Here is a 23085-nt window from a genome sequence, read left to right as displayed (position 1 = left end):
TCCATATATGTATAGATAAGAGGATCAAAGTGCACAGAGTCCCTATAGATGTAGATGGAGGGTCAAAGCGCACAACTCCAACAGACAATCAAAGTGTGAAGCATACCCCTCCAGAATCTGGTAGTAAAAGCACACTACCAAAACATATGACCCAGAGAGGGTGGGGCGAGGCCACACTTCTGACAAGCATACCCAAAGCGGAGACCCGCTCGATATGCTCGGCGTGGAGATGTATGCAAACGAACAGCAAATTTATATAAAAGTTCTCTGTGTAACATATTCACATGCTGCTTGGAGAGGTGGAGTATAAAGCGACTTAAGTGCTCCACAGAAAGTGTATACAATTGAGGTCCCGAGACCATTTCTCAGTCAGAGCTGCTTAACTAAGGTCAGAAGTGGTATCCTTTAAATGACAATGATGAAATTTCAGGGGCACAGGGAGCCCAAAGTACACGCTTCAGATAAAGTATCTTGTACATCCTATATAATAATTCTCACCTCCAACGTTCTGACTTGCCTGGGACCGTGGCTCATTCCGAGTTGGTCTGCTATGCTCCGTAGATCAGGCTGACATCACCGTAGCCATTATGATGTCAACTGCAGAACCTGGGGGAAAAAGAAAACATGCCTCACAGCTAATCCATGTGCAGAGGAGGGTCGCTGAACATGGGTGGCTGGAGGGGGGGGGGGCAGGGGAGAGAGGAGGGTCGCTGGACATGGGTGGCTGGAGGGGGGGCAGGGGAGAGAGGAGGGTCGCTGGACATGGGTGGCTGCAGTGGGAGAGGAGGGTCGCTGGACATGGGTGGCTGCAGGGGAGCCGAGGAAAACCTTGCTAGTGCTCGTTTCATTTGTGTCAGAAACGGGCCTTTTTACTAGTCTTCAATAAGGTCAGACCAAGGCAACGAGGAAATATAGTGTTGTAACTGCAAATAAGCAAGGTAACGGGTAAGCAAAATAGCGTATTCTCTTTGTAAATCAACAAACACTTTCAATTTCCCTTCATCAGTAACTACCTTTGCCAGATACACCAAACCAGATTCTGCCCAGTGAATAAAAACACTACTGCCCTGCCCCAGAGAAAATGCTGGATTATTACAAATGGACAAAAATGTAGTGACTTTGGTGGAAAAGTGGCAACTTCTGTACATCCAGCGCCACGCTTCCCGAGCAGACCTTAGTATAGGAAAATGCGCCAAAGCCCCTCATGGCAGTTTGCCAGAAGTATGCAAAATCTGGCTGAAATGCACCTCTGGAATCAACTGCGTTTCAATAAAATGCAACAAAAAATGCTCTGTTTCCTGATACCAATCATTAAGCATCATATACCACTGGCCACTGTCAAATAGTGGATATTAAGCAGTCTCATACCGCCATGCACTTTAGGGGTCTGAAGCAGTGCCAACAGCATGTAAGGTCTCCTGCACAACCATAGGTAAATTTGCATCAAGCGTGCCATCTCCTGTTCCTCCCTATGTCAGAGAAAAAGAGGGAGCATTTGAAACATGTATAACCAATGTGAAGCGATAATCATATTAAATAAATGGATGTGTCCCCAAACGGCCAAAGGATATGTCTTCCAAAGGTGCAATCTCAAGTGGGTATCCTCCAGAAGGGGCAAGACATTAATTTGATAGAGTGGGCCCTGGTGAAGGGAAACGAGCTCCACCAGGGTGTACCAACAGACTCTAGTAGTGCTTTGGACAATAAAATTCAGAAAAAAAACTGAAAAACTCCCAAAATGTTCCAGAATACCCAACAAATGAGGGTGTGTATCCTGGGGGGGGGGGGGGGGGGGGGCAGTTAAACATACTAAAAACCAATCAGCATACGTAAGGTTTTAAGCTGCTGGCCATGTAATTCCAACACACAGATCTGTGGAATACTATTAATCACCCAGAGAAGGGGTTCAAGGGAGCGCACAGCGAAGGGGACATCCTGCCCGGTACCCCTACTAACTGCAATTATGATGATTAATTGCTGCAGTGTGTGTGTGATTAATTGCATGATTAAAGATATCTTATTTTCTTTCCCACTGCAGCTCCTTGGGACTCTGGGCAAGTCACTTAACCCTATTGCCCAGATTTGCAAAAGGGGGGGGGGGGTGCAAAAGGGGTTTGTGTGTGTAATTTTAATCAAAATGCCTATTTGGGGAACAGCTTGACCTTAGTAGGGGCTTAGGACCAGCACAATTTCATACCTGCCCAGAATCCTGTATCTCATACCTATACGTGTGTATACATTATACATACTATGACCACATAAACTAGAACACGAAATTCTCCAAGCAGGATCCACCTATCCCATACTTCACACGGGCATGTGAAATATAAATCTGATGAAATTTTATAAACGTGAGCAAGCTGATAGATTTTTCATAGAGCTAAATTAACTACTATTTTTGAAAAGCTGCAAAACGTAGGTACAGCATGGCTATATCAACCCTGGTCCGTTTCATAGGTTTCCTGTCAGCAAAACAACACCACGTGCACAACTAAATACCACTTACCTTCAACCTCCTCCTCCCCCAGCTTATACTGTTTCCTTTTTTTATTTTCCCAGAAACAGTCGAGAGAAATCTGCGCTTAGGAAACATGAACAAGAATCTTTTACAGGCGACAAAAAGAAATAAAAACCTACACATGCGCTTTAGAGGGCGCGTGCCGGGAACCCCTATCACGTGAGCGTATCGTCTTAAACTCCGCCTCTCGCTCCCTGACCCTGCCCCTTCAAGGGATAGCATGAGACGGGGGTATATTTATAATTAGCTCCGTTAGTGTATTTGACCCTGCTGTCTGTGCTATAACTAAGTTCCGTGTGCACAGAAATGTAAACCACAGCCGCAGGCTGTCAATACGTACGCCATCAATTTTTAGGGAGAACAGCGCGAGCTTGGCTGACTAATCTCTCAGCAGGTGGCAGCGTGTCTCCGCGTGGCAATAGCCAAGGAAGAGCTATGGCTAGAGAGGGAGGGGGAGAACTCGGGCCCCGCAGTGACCGCTAGAAACGAGGGAGCGGGGCGGCCGCAGCGGAAGTGTTACATCAAGTGTTGCGCTTGGTGTTCGGAGCCGAGACACTCCTTTCCTGCCTTAATAAATAAACTTAAGAAAACGGGTACAATAAAAGTAAAAGAAAAGACAGTTTCCTCGCCTTCATTTAAAAAAAAAAAAATAGAGAGGAAACAACGTTTTAAGTCTTCGTTCAGAATGTATGTGTACTGCCTCCTCCCGCCCAGAATGAGGGAGGCGTAAATTCTGGCGAAGGGTGGAGCAGAGCTGGCTGGAAATATCTTTCCCCTGATTAACAGCCGCCTCTTCCCCCCCCCCCCCCCCCCAAGCTGCCCGAGTCTGAACTGAAGAAGGAGGGGGGACTGGGAGGGAAGCGTGCGACAGGCGGGCACAGGCTCAGTCAGAGGGAGAAAGGGAAGTGGAGCCTGCAGTGCCACAGCCTCCGCGAGAGAGAGCGCGAGGAGACAGCGACGGCGGCTGTGGAGGAGGCGGCGGACGGTGGCGGCGGCGCGGCCAGTGAGAAAGCTCTAGCGACCAGTGCGGGAGCGAGCGGACAAGGGAGGCAGCGCCGGGGCAGGCGGATAACGAACAACAGCTCTCCCGCACGCAGCAGTAGCCGCCCATTCGCTCTCATCGCTGCCGAGGAAACCAGCGGGCGCAGAGAGGGGAACCAGAACACTGTGGAGAGGAGCTATACACACATATATTTTTCTATCGTTGTTTCTTCGTCGTCATTCTTGTTTGGTGTTTTTGTTTTACTTACCAAGCCACCTCGACCGGAGAGTGATTTCTAACGCCACCGAAAGAAACCGGACCATAGCTGCTCATTGGGGGAGGGGGAAGAAAAGGGGGAAGTGAGATTTAAATATATATCTTTTGGGCTAAGTTTTCTTCCTCATTTCTCCCACGTATACTTTTTCTTAATGTTTTAAATTGCCCCCCTCCCTTCTTCATCGTTATTTTTTTTTGTAGTTTTTGGTGTTTAGCTGTCTTTGTGCGTGGGCGCCTTTTCCGGAGTTTTTTTTGGAATATGGTTGGGGAAATGGAAACGAAGGAGAAGCCGAAGCCGACCCCAGACTATTTGATGCAGCTGATGAACGACAAAAAGCTCATGAGCAGCCTGCCCAACTTCTGCGGGATCTTTAACCACCTCGAAAGGCTTCTGGATGAAGGTAAAGCCCCTCCCCTGAAGGAAAAAAAAACAACAACCCAATACTAATAACTCCTTTTTTTCTGGCAAAAGCCGTAGGTTTGTATGCGCACACTTGAAAAAGCCGCGCGTGTTTTTTTTTTTCCTCTCGGTAGGGAGAAATGGCTGGAAGTTGATTGATTGTTGCGCAGGAAAAGTTGGGAGAGGTTGGGGGAGGGGAAATCCAAAGTGCTCAGGAATGTGCTCTCCCCACCCCTCCCTTTCTCTTGGGGAGGAAGACAGGCCTCATTGCACATCACACAGCCAGGCAGAATTAAATGAAATGATCATAGTAGGAGCAGTAGTCCACGCTTTGGTGTGTTTATCGCTGGCGTGTGGGGCTGTTGACTTCTCATCTTACTGTCTCCCCTCCCCCTCAGTTTTTTTTAAAAAATATATCTAATATAGAGATTTTATAATCTTCCTGGATGAGGTTACAGAGGGGATAACAGTAGAAAATCAAAACATACCTCTACTTGTTTATAATAGTAAAACGAGCATAGGTGGTAGTTCACATTTAAATTGATAGGAATTTGTGGTTTAAAAAATAACGATGAAGAAGGGAGGGGGGAAACAATTATTTAAAACGTTAAGAAAAAGGGTACTGGGGGAAAACGTGCAGTTGTGTGCTGGCCCTTTTAGGATACAAGACTTAATATGCATGGATTAGAGAGAGCGTTTTGTAGTTGTAGTTAGCAACAGGATGTGATTTGAACAGTTTTATAATATCTGATATCAGAATTGCTGGGGGGGGGGGGGGTGAACTGTGTACATTAACATCACAAGTAATGAACCGTGTAAACTTGTTTTCTGCCACATAAAATGTGATGGTATATGTTTTAAACTAACCGTATACTGATGTTTGTGGAAAAAAATGGAATCTTTCCAGGTGCTAAAAACTTTTCTTTTAAGGGTCAGCAAGGAAAAGGTGTAATTTAGGAAATTGTGAGACCGGCCGGGCCTTCAAATGAAAACTGAGCTGCTTACTGCACTTTGTATTTGAACTTCAAAATTATTGGAAAATCGAACTTTTTTATTTGTTTGGATGAGTATTCCATCAGTTATTTCCCTTTCCTGCTTGAAAGTAGAAAAAGAGGTGTTAAGCAAATGCAAAGAATTGGAAGAAAGAGGATGAGCTGAGAAAGGTGGAGATCAGTAGATTAATGGTGAGGGAGGATTGATGTTAACATCTGTGATGTAAATTGTTCTTTTTTGTGTTTTACAAAATTTATATGTAATCAATCCTGGTCGTAAGATGAGCAGGGGTGCTAGAAAAAGAGTCTGAATCAAAACATTTGACTCAAGGGACTTTTCCATTGTAAACTTAGTATCTAGGCCCAACTTTCTATCCCACCTGAAAGGGTGTTGTATAAATTTAAATCATGTGCATGTTTCTTTTGTACTTTAAGAAGGAACTGGTCAAAGCTTCAGTGTTCTGTAAATTTTACTCGGAGGAAGATAGATGTATTTGGGGGAAGCCCAGCAATGAAGGAATATAGTTTTCAGTGTTTTCAAGAAATTAGCCTGCTGGTGACGTTAATCAGGAGAGAGATGGCCTTAAAGTCCTTGAATAACACTATTATTTAACAAGTACAAGGTTAGGTTAGGAAATTTTTAATACAAATTAGGGCTGAAAGTTCAATGATGTGGGTTTTTAAAAAAATAATTTTAAACTTATCTGTTTTGGTCATAGTTTATAAGCAGCCCCAGAGCCCCATTTTAGCTTTTGTTTGTCAAAGGAGTTGAGGATTTAGAAAACTTTCTGGAGTGTCTGAAAAATGTTGCATGGACGTGGTAGTTTTACAGAGCTTCTAACTGAACACTAAGGGGCGCCAGTTATTTTTTTTTAAGAGAATGTCTTTTGTAATAGTCCCTTTTAACGTTGTTCCAAATTTGTGAAGTTCAGTAAAGCATAGCCAAAATGTAATAAGTATCCTGTGATAAAGCATTAGTCTGACATTAAGAAAAAAATAAATACTTTAATACAATGCTTGTGGGCATAATGGCTGAAATGGAGAATATATAACAAAGTAGTTAAAGTAACTGTCAGTCAAAATATTTAGTAGGCCTACTTTAGTTCTTCACAACAATCTATTTTGGTTTCCACATGTATTATTAAACTTAAGCACTCCACATCAAAATAGAGCAGTTGGTTCTTAGATTTTTTTCTTTATACGATAATAGATGTATTTTCTGAAACAATTATTATCTTAAAGAAAATAACGAATATTTAGGGGTATGCTTACTAAGGGTGTGTTAGTGTTTCTAACGCGCCTGTAAAGTTAAGGCGTGTTAAACGCTAATGTGTCTATAAATTTCTTTGTGCGCGTTAGTGTTTAAAGAGCGTAGACCATTCACACATGTTAAAAACGCTAACGCGCCTATAGCGCACCTTAGTAAACATAGGTGTTAAACTGTTAATGTATTTTCCACTACTACGTTCAGGTGCATCTAAATCATAAGCAAAATGAAAAGAACCAAAACATTATTTTTCCAGTATTCTGTATGTAGATATGTGATCACTGTTAAGGCAGCTTTTTTTTTTTTTTTCATTTATATTCAGTTACTTTAGGCCTTCACACTTAAAATTTAAGAAGGCATTTTTAATTATCTAAGGATGTCTTAACATTATTTGTACTGTCTTCCTATTCTAGCCCTAAAATTAAGGAGGGATATGGAGGGAGTTATTTATTTTTACTACTTGATGCAAGAATTTCTGACCTTAACAGGTTTGTGGTGAACCAGACTATTTTTTCACTTGCCTGGTCTTAGGACAGTGCAGACTGTGTGTTTAGGTAACTGCAGAGAAGTGAATTGGAAATTCACCCATTTATAACCCAAGTATATAATGCTGCCACATGTGCCTGGTATTAGCAGTTTTTTTAAAAATTTTATTTCACAAGTAATAAATACATTGAAAAGAAAAATATTGATCCAGCATGAAAAACAAACAAACAAAAAATTCTAAGTAGCAATCAAGTACAATCCAATGTTAATTAGACCACTATGAAAAGGATCTAATAAAAACAACTGGGAGACTGAAGAAGGAATACAATGAGAAGAAAAAGGGATAGAATGTCAACCTCATTTAAATATGACTGGCTTGGTGTGATTCATCCAACAGGCATTCTAGCCCCCAGTATACCTATACCTAAGTCTCTAACGTCAAGAAGGTTAAAACAATATATATACTGTATTATCCAAGCAGACTACAATTTTACATGTAAAATGTAAAACAAATCTGGTTCCCAAGTTGGAGACCACCTGGCAAAGAGCCAAGAACTATTCCCTCTTCTGGGTCTACTTACAAATGTTTAGAAGTATCTGAACCTTTTCATCCAGCTAGCAGTTTTTGAGTAAATAATGAAAACTAAGTAAATAACTGCAGTCTTTACTGTTTCCTAAATTTCTGCCTTTTCAGCTCACGCAGTTTTTCTTGTTAATTTGAAAGGATGTTTAAAATGAACATCATAGTAACCAGGAAGTCAGATTGTTTTTTTCAAACTAAAGCAACCTACAGGAATGGGGTTTTCCTGTCTTGTTTCCTGCAATTGTTTGCGTTAGAAGCTGTTTGGAAGTTTAAGCTTGTACCCCCAATTTAGGTATAGGTTAGGAAAAAGGTGGTTTTCCAGTACACTTTTTGTAACAGTGCCTTATTTCTATTATTAATCACCTTTTATGAAGATATTCTCCCAAGGCAGTATACAACAGATATATTTTGACAAAATAACTTGCATTGTGTTAATGATGTAACAACAGTGAAATGACAGAATGTAAGTATAAAATTAATGAGGTAAACTTGAAGTTAGGCAAACTAATCCTAGTAATAGCAAAGACCTGATACAGTATCTGAAATTATCAGCACAGTAGACTTCATATAACAGAAATGACAGACATTGGCACACTACAAATGATACACTTGAACATTCCTGTAACAGATAATGCTATTCATGATTCCGTATGATACAAATGAAGCACCTTAATAGACATGCATTAGAACATTCAGATAACATAATGCTCGCAATGTCAGTATAATATTGTCGAACATCTTAATAAGCAGCTGAAGAGGCAAGTGCAGTTGAGACTATACGGGACAAGATGGGTAGGACAAAGACATTGACTTAAATAAAGGAGTGATTAAATTGAAGGCAAGTCATATGTACAGAAGAGTAAGGTATAGAAATCCTGATGTAGAGTGATTGGACAGTTGCCCCAAGCATTAAAGGTTTGAGAGACCAGCCAGGCTTTCATTTTCTTTGAAGTAGAGGTAATCTTGAGTTAGGCGTAGCAGATCTGGTAGTGAGTTCCAGAATATGGGGGGTATTCCTGGGAAGGTTCACTGTAATTTCCTTTGACAAGGGTATAGATAATGATGCTACTTAATTCCTTTTTTTTTTTTGTGCAGGGAAATCTTCAAGTTTTTAGAATTTATGTTTTTTGGCATATTTTAAATCAGCATTTTTTGTTACAAAATGAATGTAATGTCTTACTGCTTGTTGTGAACTACTTTTTCAGCTAGAATATAAATACAGGATTTTGGTTTCCTTTTTGAATGGATTTTTAGAGTAAAATTGAGCTATTTATGAACAGAATTAGCAAACTTATTTTGATTTTTTTTTCACAGATTCATGATGTATACATTCCTACATTAAGTAAATTAATTAACATGGATGATAGTAGAAACATAATAGTTGGCAATTAAATAGGATCTAAATTCATTTATAATTGCAGCTCTTCTGAACACACTGTGGAGGGGTTGTGGGGAGGGGGGTGGATGTGGATGGCCTTAATTGATGTCCTTGTATGCATGCTATATATAACCTTTACAAATAAGGGGCAGCTTGTATAGAGACCGGGCTGTCTTGTCAAATGAATGCCTGTGGTTAAGCAGTATAATCACATTCAACATTTCTAATCTGGTTTTCTCATGATTACAGTAGCTGACCCAGTATTGGTTCAAACTATACTGGATGTGTTTTCAGGGTATCCTACCTTAATCACCCCAACTGGTGGCCATTGCAAGTGACCGACCTATGTTGGTATATGAGGGTTTTTTGTTAACTTGGTGTAGGTTAAGGCATTCTACCCCAAAAGTTTTGGAGGAGTTTGATTTTGACATATTTCTCTGCATTTGAGAATTTTCTTTTTTTATGTCATGGTTGCAAAAATATTTAGTCGCACTTGAGAAACACTAGCTAACCTCTTCTAATATTGGCTTGCAGGGATAGTTTTACAGTAAGATCTGACTAGTAATATGTTGTACAGTTAGTCATATGATTTACTTCTGCTCTTGTTATTGCATAGCATAAAAAGTCATTTCCTCGAGTTCAAACAGGAAAACCTTTAGTTGAACTGAATCTCTAACTAGGCAGATATATTGTGTGGATATGTTGTGATATCGAATACATTTTTAGTATTGGTTATTTAGATCAGAAGATTTCTGAATGTAAGGGAAAAGTATGACCTGGCTACTGTATTGGATGAGTTACTCTTGACTTGAATAAGACTGAAAATAGGTGTTGTAATCCTTTTCAAGCAGCTGATTCAACTAGTTTGTCCCTACTACTAGATAAGATACGATGAATATACATCTGGAGAGGGGACGTATTTTTATTTTGCTCTTTAGAATTTGATTTGACAGATGTTAATCTAGCATGTTGCTGTGCTTCCTTTTTAATGTTCACATGTGAGCATTTCTGACATTCCCAAGAAGCTGAAGATTAGTCTAACTGGAATTATATATATATATATATATATATATAATTATTTTTTGCTATGTCATTTGTATCATGAGCTTCTTTAAAAATATTTTTGTAGGCACATCCAAGTATTCCTGCTGAAACAAGTAGCGTTGATCTAATACACTGGATTGTGTTGTTTAATTACAACATTCTGTGGTATTTAAGTAAGATTAGATTGATAGCAACTCTAGATTTCCAAGTGAACTTACCTGAGAGTTGCATGAAATGTGCTTATCAGAAGCTGAGCACTCTGGTATTCATTGTATCTACTTATCTTTGGGTTTGGACATGTTTTAAAATACCTTACAGTACTTTGGTTTTTTTTTTTTTTTTCGCCCAACCTGAATGCTGGGTATATTACAACAATATGCCTTAGTACTTCACAACAAAATATACTTAGATATAATTATCTTATCAGCTGCCTCTATGGACTGTAGACACAGCTAAAGTAATATGTGTAAACATGAAAATACAATATTTGTGCTGTATAAAAGTATTACTTATTATAAAGGGTGTTCTGTATAACTGCACTAACAAGAGAAAATTAACTTCTTTTCCTAAATACATGAATGATGTGCCATTGATAACATTTCTGTACTTATTTTATTGTTTAGCATGGAGTAATTCAGAATGTACACTGAACCAGTGATGATGATTTTCATTGCAGTATAGTCTGAAAAACTCCATGTAATACAGTGGTTTTATTAGACAAACATACTCAGTGGTAGCTGTGTTATGAATATGTATGTTTCATGGAAATTATCACTGAATTCAAACAAAATACATTCAGAATTTGTGGCCATGACTCAAGTGGCACTCAAAATAATTTCCTGTTCATTAATTTAGATATTTATGTATATTGCAATAACATGCGATAAAGGAAATATCCTAGAATAATGCTAACAGTAAACAAGGAAGTGTGCTGGGAGGACTTATTACCGTGGTAGAACTGGATTTAACGCTTTATTTACTGCATTTGTATCCCACATTTTTCCACCTATTTGCAGGCTCAATGTGGCTTACATAGTTTTGTTATGACATTGTCATTAGAGGGTGTCGGATACAATTAGTGATGTGCAGAGATTAAGTAAGGGAAGAAAGAAGGAAGTGATAGGGTTAAGTATAGAAGGTGGACTTTCATAGCTGGGTGGGTTGGTGAAGTGGATTAATGAGGTTATAGGTTCTCTATGTAGGCCTTGTTGAAGAAGTATGTCTTCAGAGATTTACGAAAGTTGGTTATTTCGTCGATTTCAGGTCTGTAGGTAGTGCATTCTATAACTGCGTTTACCTAAGTTGACAGACAAGCAGGTCCATATGTCACAACTTATACAACATGAACATGTGTAATTCAAATGTTATGGAATTTAGGAGCCTTATGTACAGGCGTAGAAACATATATTTGCAAAATTCAGGAGCTAGGGAATATGTTCGTAGAGGTGATAATTGTAATGTTTTGAATTTTTTTGCTCTTTTTGGAAGTCATCTTAGTAGCATTAGGCACCATTTACATGTGCAAAAAGCTAATTTACAGTACACATGTAGGTAGCAAAGTCAGAAAAGTCACTACTATCTGCAGCATGTTCAGATTGGAACCTGGAAGGGACATTTATACTTCAAAAAAACATTAAACATCCACATTGCCATGTTCATCTGTTCACGCATGCATAAATATCAGTTAAGTGCTCATCTGGGTTTGAGGGATTAAATGGAGATTGTGCTCGCCTCACTGGTGTTCAGAAGCACATCATGCAGGCACTATAATTGAGTTTTGGAATTTGACTACTTGGGAAGAGTGGAATTATTAACCTGGGCTACTGTTACGATGTGGTATTTTACTGTTAACTCAGGTTATTAGAAACTAGGTGGGACCTGGGCTAAAATAGCATGATTTTGTGGTAAAATAACACATCTTAACAGTAACCCATGCTGATCTTTCCCCTACCACCAGTTGGCTTCCCTCAAAAGTGCTGTTTTGTAAGTTCTGCTACTTAAGTGTAAATACATAGAGAGCTTGCATTTATATGTTCAGAGCCCTGAGCGATGTCACTGTTCTTGAAATATATTTTTGTAAAATGGCTGTGCCACCAAATGCATGATTTTCTTGTGGATATGGGTATTTTACAAAATGTTCTGTTTAGTGATACCTTTGAAAAAATACTACAAACTGTGACCATGCCAACTTCGGTGTCTCTTGCAAATGAATGACCTGTACAAAATTGTGATTTATAGTCTTTTAGATTTTTAACATTGGCTGCTTTACTTTTTTGTTTTTAAATTGCATTTAACAGGTACCAAAGTTTGGGCACTTAGGTGTATGTAGATGCTAGTCAGAATTCTCAAGAATATGGTGGGGGGGGGGGGGGGGGGGGGGGGGGGGGGGGGGGGGGGGGGGGGGGGGGGGGGGGGGGGGGGGGGGGGGGGGGGGGGGGGTGGGGAGGGAGAGGGAATCTTCACAGCTTTTCTTTCCTTGATGGATTTTATTTTTCAATCGTTTTGTGTGACATTTCTTCCTTTTTACCTCTGTTTTTCTCCCATCTGCAATCCAGCTGCTGACTGTTGGCTCAGTCCAGGGCCTCCCTAATTTCTCCCCATAATGCATGCCTATGCTTTTACTGGCCTCAGAATCATCACCCTTCCTGTCCTGTCTGGCTTGGCCCCTCCTTCAGGCCTGGCATCAGTGTCTCCTGCCCTGTGTGAAACTCCTAATTACCAGGAGTTGGATAGTAATCCATTTTCAACAAACCTTTAGGAAGTGTTCTCAAGTTCACCTCAAATAATTAAAAACACTCCTTACAACAGGGTTTCTTTCTTATGAAACTAAACATAAAAGGATTTAATTAGGATAAAGTGTCAAACTTATGCTGATTCAACTGGTTTGTGTGTGTAGCCTACCATATGTCAAAAGAAACACTCAAATCTTTCTGGTTAAACTATAGAATGGATGGATGGATAGTTGTGCATTCGTTTGAAATGACACGGGAGATGTCAGCAGGAAAGTAGCCACAATTTTATTTTTTCCCTGTCATGAAGTGTCTGGGCTCTTTGAGACATTCCCCCTCCTTCCGACTGAAAAAAAAATGAAAAATACAGATCCAAATGAAAATTTGTATAAACACAGGATGCAAATGAAACAAAAACTTTAGCCTGCATGCCGCTAATGTTTGGAACATGTTGTTTGAAGAAAGTTAAGCTGCTAGTTGGAAGCCAGACAAATTCCTTAGGGAAATTTTTTCACCTTTTTTTTTTTTTTTTTTGCTACCTTTAGATATGAAGGAAAAATACAGTGTTTATACCTTGTTTGTAGTCCCTTTCCCTAGTGGAGGTAATAGGCATATAGATCTCTCTCATTCATATTCTTTAAGAATATCTTGAAAACCTGGCCTATTGTGAAGATCAACCGACCAGAACAGGGGTTCTGAACCCAGTCCTTGAGACACACTTAGCAAGTTAGGTTTTCAGGATATTTACAATGAATGTGGATGAGAGCGATTTTCATACTTGTCGTCTGAGGACTTTGTTGCGAACCATTGGACTAGAGGGAGGAAGTCGGAGAGGCTGCTTCTGGTGAAGCACTATTCCTGGGCTCGAGGGAGGGAGAATTATTGGAGAGAGAGAGAGGGTAGATTAGGATTAGAGCACAAAGATGTATGTTAAGTGGGAGTGCCTTGAGAGGGAAAAGCAGTACAAAGGAGGTAGCGAACAAGATATGATATAAATACTTTCTTCCTTAATTCCTTTTTGTTTATAGAGCACAGTAGAAAAACAAATTTCCATAAAGATTTTGGCTTGCTTCCAAGTTTTTCTAAATATTTTTTCTACTCCATTAAATGCTGATTGGGTTGTTTTTATGAGATTTACATATATGACTATAGAGTGCTGTATTACACTCTAACAACTAGCAGGCCATTGTGACAGCCCAGGCTGATTGGCTTGCAGCAGGAATCTGCTTCAGTCTAGTGGGTTTACACCGTGTCTTACTGATAGAGGGGCGTGTAGCATAGTGAAATGTCCTAACTGTAACTATTGAGGGTATATGTTTCTTTTGGAAACTCCTGTGAGGAGATTCTGAATTATATTTTTTTGGATATGAGTTCTGTTCAGACATGTCTAGCTCAGACTTCTAGCTGAGCACAAGGAATGGTGCATTTTATTTTTTGTCCTCTAGACTCTGGAATGACTTACCTTTACTTTTGCACTCTGAGCAAAACTACAATGCTTTCAAGAAACTTTAAAAAGCTGCTATTTCACCAGTGCTTTTGAATAATAGAAAGCCTTGTGGCTATTTCCAGTTTGCAGGATATGGCGACTAACTTGTTTTAATCTGTTTTTGCTATCATGGTATTAATGAGTCTGTTCCAACTGATTCTATCCTATAGTATAACGGAGTTCTTTTCCTAACTTTTATGCTTAAATATTTTCAGTTATCAACAGAAGAAACAATATTTCCTTGTCATCAAGTAGATGAAGCCATTACGTATGGGTTGTGTCCATCAACCAGCAGGGAGAGATAGAGAGCACTCAACTTTTTTCACAGTGCCTCATGGCCAGCTAGCTCCACTGCCTCTTCAGTATTCTCTATCTCCCCAAGCAGGGGATGGCAAGTTCATCCTTATCTCGACGATTGGCTGATTCGCGCTCAGTCTCACGATCATTGTCTGCTAGCGACTCAGGCCGTGATAGATCTCCTACAGTCTCTGGGTTGGGTAATAAATTTTCAAAAGAGTCATCTTGTTCCGACTCAAAACTCTGGAGTACTTGGGAGTACACCTGGATACCAATCAGGGTCGAGTTTTTCTTCCGGATTTCCATCGCATGAAGCTGCTGAAACAAATCTCTTCCATCCTGCAGAGTCCGGACCCATCAGCATGGGACTATGTTCAGGTTCTGGGGTCAATGGCGGCAACAATCGAGGTTGTTCCTTGGGCTCGCAGTCACATGCGTCCTCTGCAATGGCATCTGCTCAGCCAGTGGTCTCCACTGTCCGGGGATTATGCAATTCGCCTTCCCTGGACATCTCGAACTCGTTTTGCTCTCCGTTGGTGGCTCAAGTTGGAGAATTTGACACAAGGCATGCCACTGGATACGCCAGATTGGCGAGTAGTAACGACGGATGCGAGTCTGGCGGGCTGGGGAGCTCTTTGTCTCGGGCACTCAGCTCAGGGCACTTGGACTCTTCAGGAGTCCCGGCTGCAAATCAATCTTCTTGAGCTTCGAGCGATCCGGTTAGCTCTCATAGCTTTCGAAGATCTATTGAGAAATCATCCAGTTCGAGTTCTCTCAGACAATGCCACAGCAGTGGCATACGTCAATCGACAGGGGGGACTCGCAGTCTTCCACTGGCAGAAGAGGCGGCCATTCTTTGTCGCTGGGCGGAGGCAAATGTTCCCCTTCTATCTGCCGCTCACATAGCAGGAGTACTAAATGTTCAGGCCGACTTTCTCAGCAGGACTCAGTTGAATGCCGGGGCGTGGGAACTCTCTCAGCAGGCATTCAATCAAATTTCAGATCGCTGGGGGACCCCAGGTGATGGATCTGATGGCTTGTTTCTCCAATGCCAAAGTCCCTCGCTTTTTCAGCAGAGGCAGGGAGTTCGGGTCCGAAGGCATAGACGCTCTCCTTCAGCCGTGACCGTTGGAGCTTCTGTATGTCTTCCCTCCATGGCCGATGGTCGGTCGAATAATCAACAAAATCTCTCGGCATCCGGGGATGGTGATTTCTTATGGCGCCGGATTGGCCCAGGCGTCCGTGGTATGTGGACTTATTCGTCTTCTGATCGACGAGCCGATACATCTGTCTTCATTAGCGGATCTTCTTCATCAGGGTCCGGTAGTCATGAAGGATCACGCCCAGTTTGGGCTTACGGCCTGGCTATTGAGAGGTCGCGTCTGAGGCGTAAAGGCTACCCGGAGGCAGTTATTCGAACAATGTTGCAAGCACGCAAACAATCTACTTCTGCAGCGCATTCTCGAGTTTGGAGGACATTTGTTGCTTGGTGTTCTGCGGCAGGCATACTTCCCCAGTCAGCTCCTCTTTGGTCCATCTTGGCCTTTTTTGCAGGAAGGAATGGATAAAGCACTGTCAGTAAGTACTTTAAAGGTACAGGTAGCGGCGTTGGCGTGCTTTAGAGGTCGTGTGAGTGGTCACTCTTTAGCGGCGCATCCTGATGTGGTACGATTTCTTCGAGGGGTAGGACATCTTAGATCTCCTCGAGTTCAGGTGGTTAGTAGAAGAAGTTTGAACAGGATGCGAAAACTGATAGGGAGCCAGTGAAGCAACTTGAGGAGAGGGGTAGTATTCAGTAAAGTGACCCTGGCGGAAGATGAGACGGGCAGCAGAGTTTTGAACCGATTGGAGAGGGGGGAGGTGACTAAGTGGGAGGCCAGCAAGAAGCAGATTGCAGTAGTCTAAATGAGAGGTGACAAGGGTGTGGATGAGGGTTTTGGTAGAGTGCTCGGAAAGAAAGGGGCGGATTTTACGGATGTTGTAAAGAAAGAAACGACAAATTTGATCATGTCCTTTCTTTGCTGCTTGCTTAATCTTTTGTTTTTTGCTCTGGTTCATCCTCCTATTTGACCTTTCCTTTCTTTTTCCCTTACAATCCTTACCCTGAGGATGTTTTTTTTTTTTTTAGTGGCCTTCACTCAGCGACTTGGGACTCCTGCAGAGTTAACTGTGGTCTGGTTCCTTTCAGTCTCCAGACGGTCTTGTCGGCCTGTCATTGGTATTTGTTCTTTCATCTCTGAGCTTTGCCCTTGGGTTCATAGGATCACTGTTCTTCGAGTAAGCTGGCTGTGTGGACAGTGTTGTAGCGGTCTATGTGTGCTTGGCGAGATCCACAAAGTCAGACATGTCTCGGGCGAGCCTTAATCGTTGCCTTGGAAGGTCCATTGGTTCTTTCTCATCTTGGAGGTATATTTTCCTCGTTTCATGAGAGGGCAGTCATCGTGTTCGGTGGGGCATTCTAGGGTGACTTTGGCGAATGTTGGCACTACGGTGCTCAATTTTCTGGGCATCTTTTTGTTGTCTGGTATGGTTGCATAGATGTCCCAAGTTTGCCGGGGTGCCTTCTTTGGTCAGAGGGTTGTTTTGCAGGTTCTCTTTCGGTCCCTCCGTTAAATTACTGCTCTGATACTTTCAATCAGTCTTTCTGGGCTGGTCCAGAGGGATGCTAAGGAAGGAGAAATGTATTTCTTGCCTGCTAATTTGTAGCCCGGATCCTCCCTATGTGATATCCCGGATCCTCCCTATGCGATATCCGGTTTGTTCCTTTAAGTTGGTAAGTGGCTACATTTAGTTCAGTGGTTTTTGTGGTTAGGTTCCTTCTGTTCACTCGTCTCGGGGGAATTACTTGGATTTACAAAAAAAAAAAAAAAAACAACCCAAAAACAAATATACAACTGGTACTATGTGGTTGCACATCAGTACCTTACTGGGGTTCCTGACTCAGTTGAGTGTAGTTGAGCTATTTGACTGGTGCCAGCCATGTTTCTTTGTAGGTGGCTGTATGAACCGAGCAGTGCACAGCTAGGTTTTTTCTGTCTTTCCTTTTGCTTTGTTACATGCATACTGAGACTTTCAGGGGCTGAGCAGGGGTCTTAACAGACTTGCTCAAGAATCAGTGTTCAGTCTCCACCTGCTGGTAGGTGTGTGTGCATAACCCATCGGTCTTTCTGGGCCTGTTAGTAGGGACTAAAGGAAAGCAAATTAGCAGGTACAACCTAATTTCTCCTTTCTAAGATGATTGGAAAAAAAAGTGTCCTTAGTGGCGCCCGTATACAGTTTTTTTTTCTACACGCTTAGGCCATTTTAACCACAGCCAGAAAATGGCTGATTTTTTTTTTCTACACGCTTAGGCCATTTTAACCACAGCCAGAAAATGGCTGATTTTTTTTCTGTTAATGGCCTTGTATTAATGTTGCTATTAGCTGCAGCCATTAAAAGCCATTGAGCCTGCAGTTAGTGGGAAAATGTGGGATATAAATGCATTAAATAAATAAAAAGGAAATACCGCACAGGGACAAAAATTCATCCCTTTTATTCCCTCCCCACAACCAAAATTCTTTTTTCCCGTCCCCTCCTCATCTCTGCAGTCATGCAGACTTTCTAACTCTATTCTCTCGCAGTCCATGCATTCTCCTTCCCCTTAGCATTCCCACAGTCTTAATTTTCTTCCCTGCATTTACCCGCTAAAAGGAAGATTTTAATGCAATTTTAACAGGTGCTGTAAGTAAACAATTTCGGCATATAGTTTAAAAGACAATATTTAATATGGATGATAAAATGTAAATATAATTTTGTTTTGTTTTTTTTAATCCATGATGAAATAGTAACAAAAAAAAAAAAAAAGCCCAGTCCAGTGTTGCATTGGTCAGAAACTGCCAAGGAGGTATTTCGATAAATTGTCTATCTTGTTGCGCCCTGTGGATAAAGGGATGGCTGCCTGGGCGACAGTGGATGATTTATTGTTTCTTCATGGATTAAAAAAAATGATGATAAATGGCTGGCTGGGCTGGCTTGCTTGCTTGCTGACCTGTACTGCCCTGGTGGTCTAGTAGGCTCTTTCGGGCAGGAAAGAAGCCCACTCTTTCCTGCCTCTGTTGCTGCTCTGCCCAATACCTCTGCTGCTTTAAAATGGCTGCCGAGACTTCAAGCGGCAGCCTCATGAGACGACTTCTTGAAATTACTACAAAACTGAAAAACAGTCAAACCCAATCTCAAAGGGGTCATGTGTGGTGAGTATACAATGATGAATGACAAATGGGAAATACCCTCAGAAACCAAGGTCACTGCCAAGGTCTGACCATCAAGACACTGATATCTATATAAGATTTATGTGCCTGTGACTTTCTCTTTCATGGGGTATATTTTCCCATATCTTGTCAATAGACTTGATTCATAATGAAACCATTACTTCCAAACATTGCTGAGTACAAAAAAACCTCTCCAAGACTACTACTTGAAATCTTGGTGGTCATTTTGAAGAGGTGGCTCTTAATTGGGCAGAGCAGCGGCCATGGGCAGGAAAGAGTGAGCTTCTTTCCTGCCCCAAAGAGGCCACTAGACCACCAGGGTGAGGTAAGGTAGGCTTTGGGGGGGGGGGGGGGGAGCCAGATTTTTATTCTCATTACTGTAGGGATAAAGTAATGGTCCATGTTACCATGGTAGTACCGCATAATTAAAAAAAAAAACCTCCAAACAAACCATTAACCTGTCGCACTCTTGTGCTTACGACACCTATTTTGGAGGCAGTAATGGCTCACACAGTAGTTCTGTGCTAACCAGTTAGCATACGGTAATGCGAACATACTAACTGACTAGCTCAGGAACACCCTACTCTGCCCTTCCAGACTCGCCACTCCAACAAAAATTAAAAAATATTTTTTAGTGCCTGATTAACGTGCCCTGGAGTAAGACATTTTAAGTTGCAGTAAGCGTGCACTAGCATTTAGCGCAGCTAAAGGGCCCCTTTAGTGAGGACAATCTCACCCTTTTGTCTAACAAACGTAGAAGAGAAACTTGGCCTTTAATAATTTGTGACTACAGTTTTAAAATAGCAGATGGACATCAAAAACATGTTACAGATCCAAGATGGCGTCTTAAGCAGATGTGCGCTAAGCAGCTCCTGATTCTGGAAAGGAATCTCTCTAGTGCGAGTAATCGGACCCATAATGGGAAAGAGAAAAGGTAAACCTGATGTGCCTACCTCCACAGGCAGGGTGAACCCTCCTCTCGCTCGACAGTTAACCCTTGAGGAAACGGGTATGCTGGCGCCGGGAACTCAATTGCACGCCTCGAGGGGTCTGGGAGAATCTTCTGACCACAGTGCAGAGGGAGTATCATTGAGCCCTCCCCCGTCAACTGCACCTCCCAGACCCGGAAGGGAAATGAGTACAGCGAGGCAACAGCAAGCTGGGACCGGAGGTGGATCCCTGGCTACTGGAAGTGGAGACCCCGTTGCTACCTCATCGCCAAAGGGAACAGCTCTTCAGACAGAATTTTTGCCTGAAGGAAATCTTGGCGTATCCTCCGTGGGTGCTGGAGGCATGAAAAAACCTGCGGTTGTAACAATGGATACATTATGGATAGCGATTCAAGGACTGAATGAGAGCCTACAACAACTATCAGGTACTTTGCGGGGGGGAGGTGGCGGTAATAAAGCAGGCTCAAACTCAATTATCATCTGATAAGGTGGAGGAGCAAGTAACTCTGGATAATGAGTCTAAATCAACGAAATCCTCAATAGGAGTGTTAATAAAAGATAGTAATCTTCAAAAATATAAGACTGAATACTTAGAAAATCAGATAAGGAGGAACAATTTACGCTTCTTGAATTTTCCTAAGTCCCCTCTTGTTCCAGCACAGGAAATGTTAAAAAAATACATAGTGGAGATTCTGGGCCTCCCTGCTGAAGGTATGCCCCCAATCACTAGAGCACAGTAGATTGCTGGGGCACGGATGAACAAATTGCCAGTTTCTCCTCAACCTGATCTAAATCTGACAGAGTTTCTTGAAAATTCTATAGAGGTTGTAACCGAAAGAACAACATTACTGGTTACGTTTGCTCTGGAACCAGATCGTAACAATATATTCAGACTTCATTTTCGCCACATGAACTCTCTCTTCCTGGGATCAAAAGTACAGATTTTTCCAGATCTCTCACGAGATACTCAAAAAAGAAGAAAAGAATTTCTGTTAAAAGCAAGAGTCCTCCAATTAGGGGGGACTTTTCATCTTAAATTTCCATGTAAATGTAATGTTTCTTTGAATTCTATAAATTACATATTTTTTGACCCACGGAAATTATTAGAATTTATATCCTCTAAAGAATGAAGTTGTAGTAGTCCTTAATCACTAGTGCTTATCCTCGGCTGCGTACATTTATGTTCCTTCTGCTTAAAGGTTATAATATTTTAGTAATTTACTTGAAGATTGTTTTTCCTAGATCTTGGATCAATTATTGTGGACTAAAATTTATTGACTTAATTTGCCTTTATTTTTTTTTCCTCTTTTTTGCATTTTTCTAATATTCTAAATTTGTTGTATAAATGTAAACTCTGAAAATTTCGTAAATAAAAAATTTAAAAAAAACCCCAAAAACATGTTACATTGAAATGGATTTTAATTAGCAGCTGTCACTAGGTTCTATCAAACTCATGAGTGAGTTGATAACATTTTGTAACTTTCACTTTTTTATGCAAAAGCTTCAGTATGCAGTAGAATATTTTCCCATTTGAATTATGTTCCAGTGCACAAAAGCTCTAAAAAAACAAAACAAAAAAAACCCCACAAAAACACCTAAACATTTTAAGAGGCTTAACTTCAGCAGTTAGGTTTTAGATTTTAGATTGACGCTAGCTGGTTATACTTATCAGGTCATAGGCTGATAGGTAGATTTTCAGCTGTAATTAAAATGAGTTTTTGTGTTAAAATGTAGTTGACTTGTATATTAAAAGAATCTCATCCACATGACTGAGTTGTGCACGCCTTCCAGCAGGTGGAGACTGAGAACATTGAATCTTGAAAGAGCCAATAGGAACCCAGCTCAGCCCTCTCGAGCCTCAGTATTCTCCGTCTCTAGCAGGTAAAAGAGCCCTTCAGTTTCATTTTTTTCTCTGTCTCCTATTTCAGTTAATGAAAAAAAAAATATATATCTGTTCGCCGCTGGCTGCTATTACCTGGCTGAGGCAGAGACCAATGGGGGTTTGACACCACGGTGGTGCACACTGGGCTGAGTCCCTCCTCCCTGTATCCCTGAGCGCTCTTTGAGTGCATATTGCCTTGGGGTTGTTTTTCTTAGCTCTATTCTGGCCTCTATCTCTTCAGGGTGCTGCAGGACCAAGGAACGGCCATGAGGTTTTTGAAAAAGAAAAGAAATAAATTACTTTGGCAGAAGTGGAGCGCAGCTTATTTGGGGAAAAAAATGCTGTTCTGCTTTTTTTTCACTATGTGGCTTTGTTCCCCTCAGAGACTTGGGCCATTTTGATGGGCTCATTCGGGTGGCATGGCTGACAAACTACGCTGTGCTTAGTTTGGCAGAGGTGCAGTCTTAGGCGGCCGGTGCCTGCAGAATTTGTACTGCCTCAGAGAATGTGGTACCGTCTGGCTTGTCGGATGCAGGGAGCCGTGGTACGGATTTTTCCACTGTAGTGGTGTCCTCGGTGGAGCCTAGGAACTGGAGGCAAGGTGGCACCCGTTTTGGTGGGAACTCCCACCATGTTGGATTCACAGGCTCCCTCAGGGCAGCACGCAGCACAGCTCTTACAACAGATAGTAGTGGCTGTGGGGCCTGGAGGATTCCCAGAAGTGGGCTTTCCTCCAGAGTTTGTTCTACAGATGTACAAATTGTTTTATTATATCAAGCTGTTCCTTTGGTGATCGTGGTTTCGGGGCCTTGCTCGGGTGCCAAAAGATCTAGACTCTCCTGGGAAAGTCAAGAGCTTCCTCTAGGGGCTAATGTGGAATCTCTAGGAGGAGAACCGCACAATCTAGTCTTAGATGGAGAAGACGATTTGGAAGAAGAGGAGGTAGTTATCTCTCAGGAGGAGTTGCTACCGGGGAGGACCCGTCGGTGGCAAGGGTCTTCCATAGGGAAGATTTGCAGGAGCTAATTTCCTTTGTGATGTCTACTTTGAATTTTGAGGACGTTCCGGAGGTGCCACTGCAGCGTAAGGTGGATCTATTGGTTAAGGGTATGTGGAAGTTGGTCAGAACCTTGCCTGTGCATCAGGACATAAGGGACATTGTTCAGGCTTAGTGGGGTGCTCCAGATGCACCTTTTCGCCTGGCTTGGTCTATGGTTTGGCTTTATCCAGTACCAGATCAGGATAAAGAATGGCTTAAGCCACTGGTAGTAGATGCGATGGTCTCATAAGTGACCAAGAATTATACAGTACCGGTGGATGGAGGCACCGTGCTCGGAGATCCTCAAGACTGTTGGATTGAGACAGTTTTAAGCATTGTTGCAATATTTTGGCCCTAGCGGAGCAGGTGGCCATCTTGGGAGCATTGATGGTGAGAACGTACTTCCACTGTTCAGAGAGAGTGCTGGACAGAGACGCAGATGATTTTTGCCCTGGTAGATCAGGAAGTGGCAAAGATTGAGATGGGTTCGGCGTTCTTGTCAGATGCTCTTTTTGATTTATTGAGAGCA

At 41.7% G+C, this 23085-nt stretch overlaps 1 protein-coding gene and 1 long non-coding RNA gene across 9 annotated transcripts in view; one reads left to right on the top strand and one right to left on the bottom strand.

The window, feature by feature from the left end:
* Positions 1 to 566: 566 nt before the first annotated feature.
* LOC115465041 lies at positions 567 to 2678 on the bottom strand. Its single transcript, XR_003941306.1, has 3 exons — positions 2507 to 2678; positions 1369 to 1469; positions 567 to 606 (listed from the first exon to the last, which is right to left on the bottom strand). It is a non-coding gene; the product is annotated as an uncharacterized LOC115465041 (long non-coding RNA).
* A 661-nt stretch (positions 2679 to 3339) lies between these two features.
* Positions 3340 to 23085, top strand: part of QKI (QKI, KH domain containing RNA binding) — a 552778-nt gene continuing 533032 nt past the window's right edge. For all 8 annotated transcript variants that reach the window (XR_003941579.1, XM_030198090.1, XM_030198088.1 and 5 more), the window contains exon 1: positions 3340 to 4177. Coding sequence is in view for 7 of the 8 variants with exons in the window: in XM_030198090.1 (XP_030053950.1) it covers positions 4036 to 4177 (142 nt within the window). In the remaining variant the exon portion in view is untranslated. The remainder of the gene's footprint in view (positions 4178 to 23085) is intronic.

Source organism: Microcaecilia unicolor, chromosome 3, assembly GCF_901765095.1.
Source record: "Microcaecilia unicolor chromosome 3, aMicUni1.1, whole genome shotgun sequence".
NCBI lineage: Eukaryota > Metazoa > Chordata > Amphibia > Gymnophiona > Siphonopidae > Microcaecilia > Microcaecilia unicolor.
Note: the sequence above shows the minus strand (reverse complement) of the source record. Positions and strands in the feature narration are given on the sequence as shown.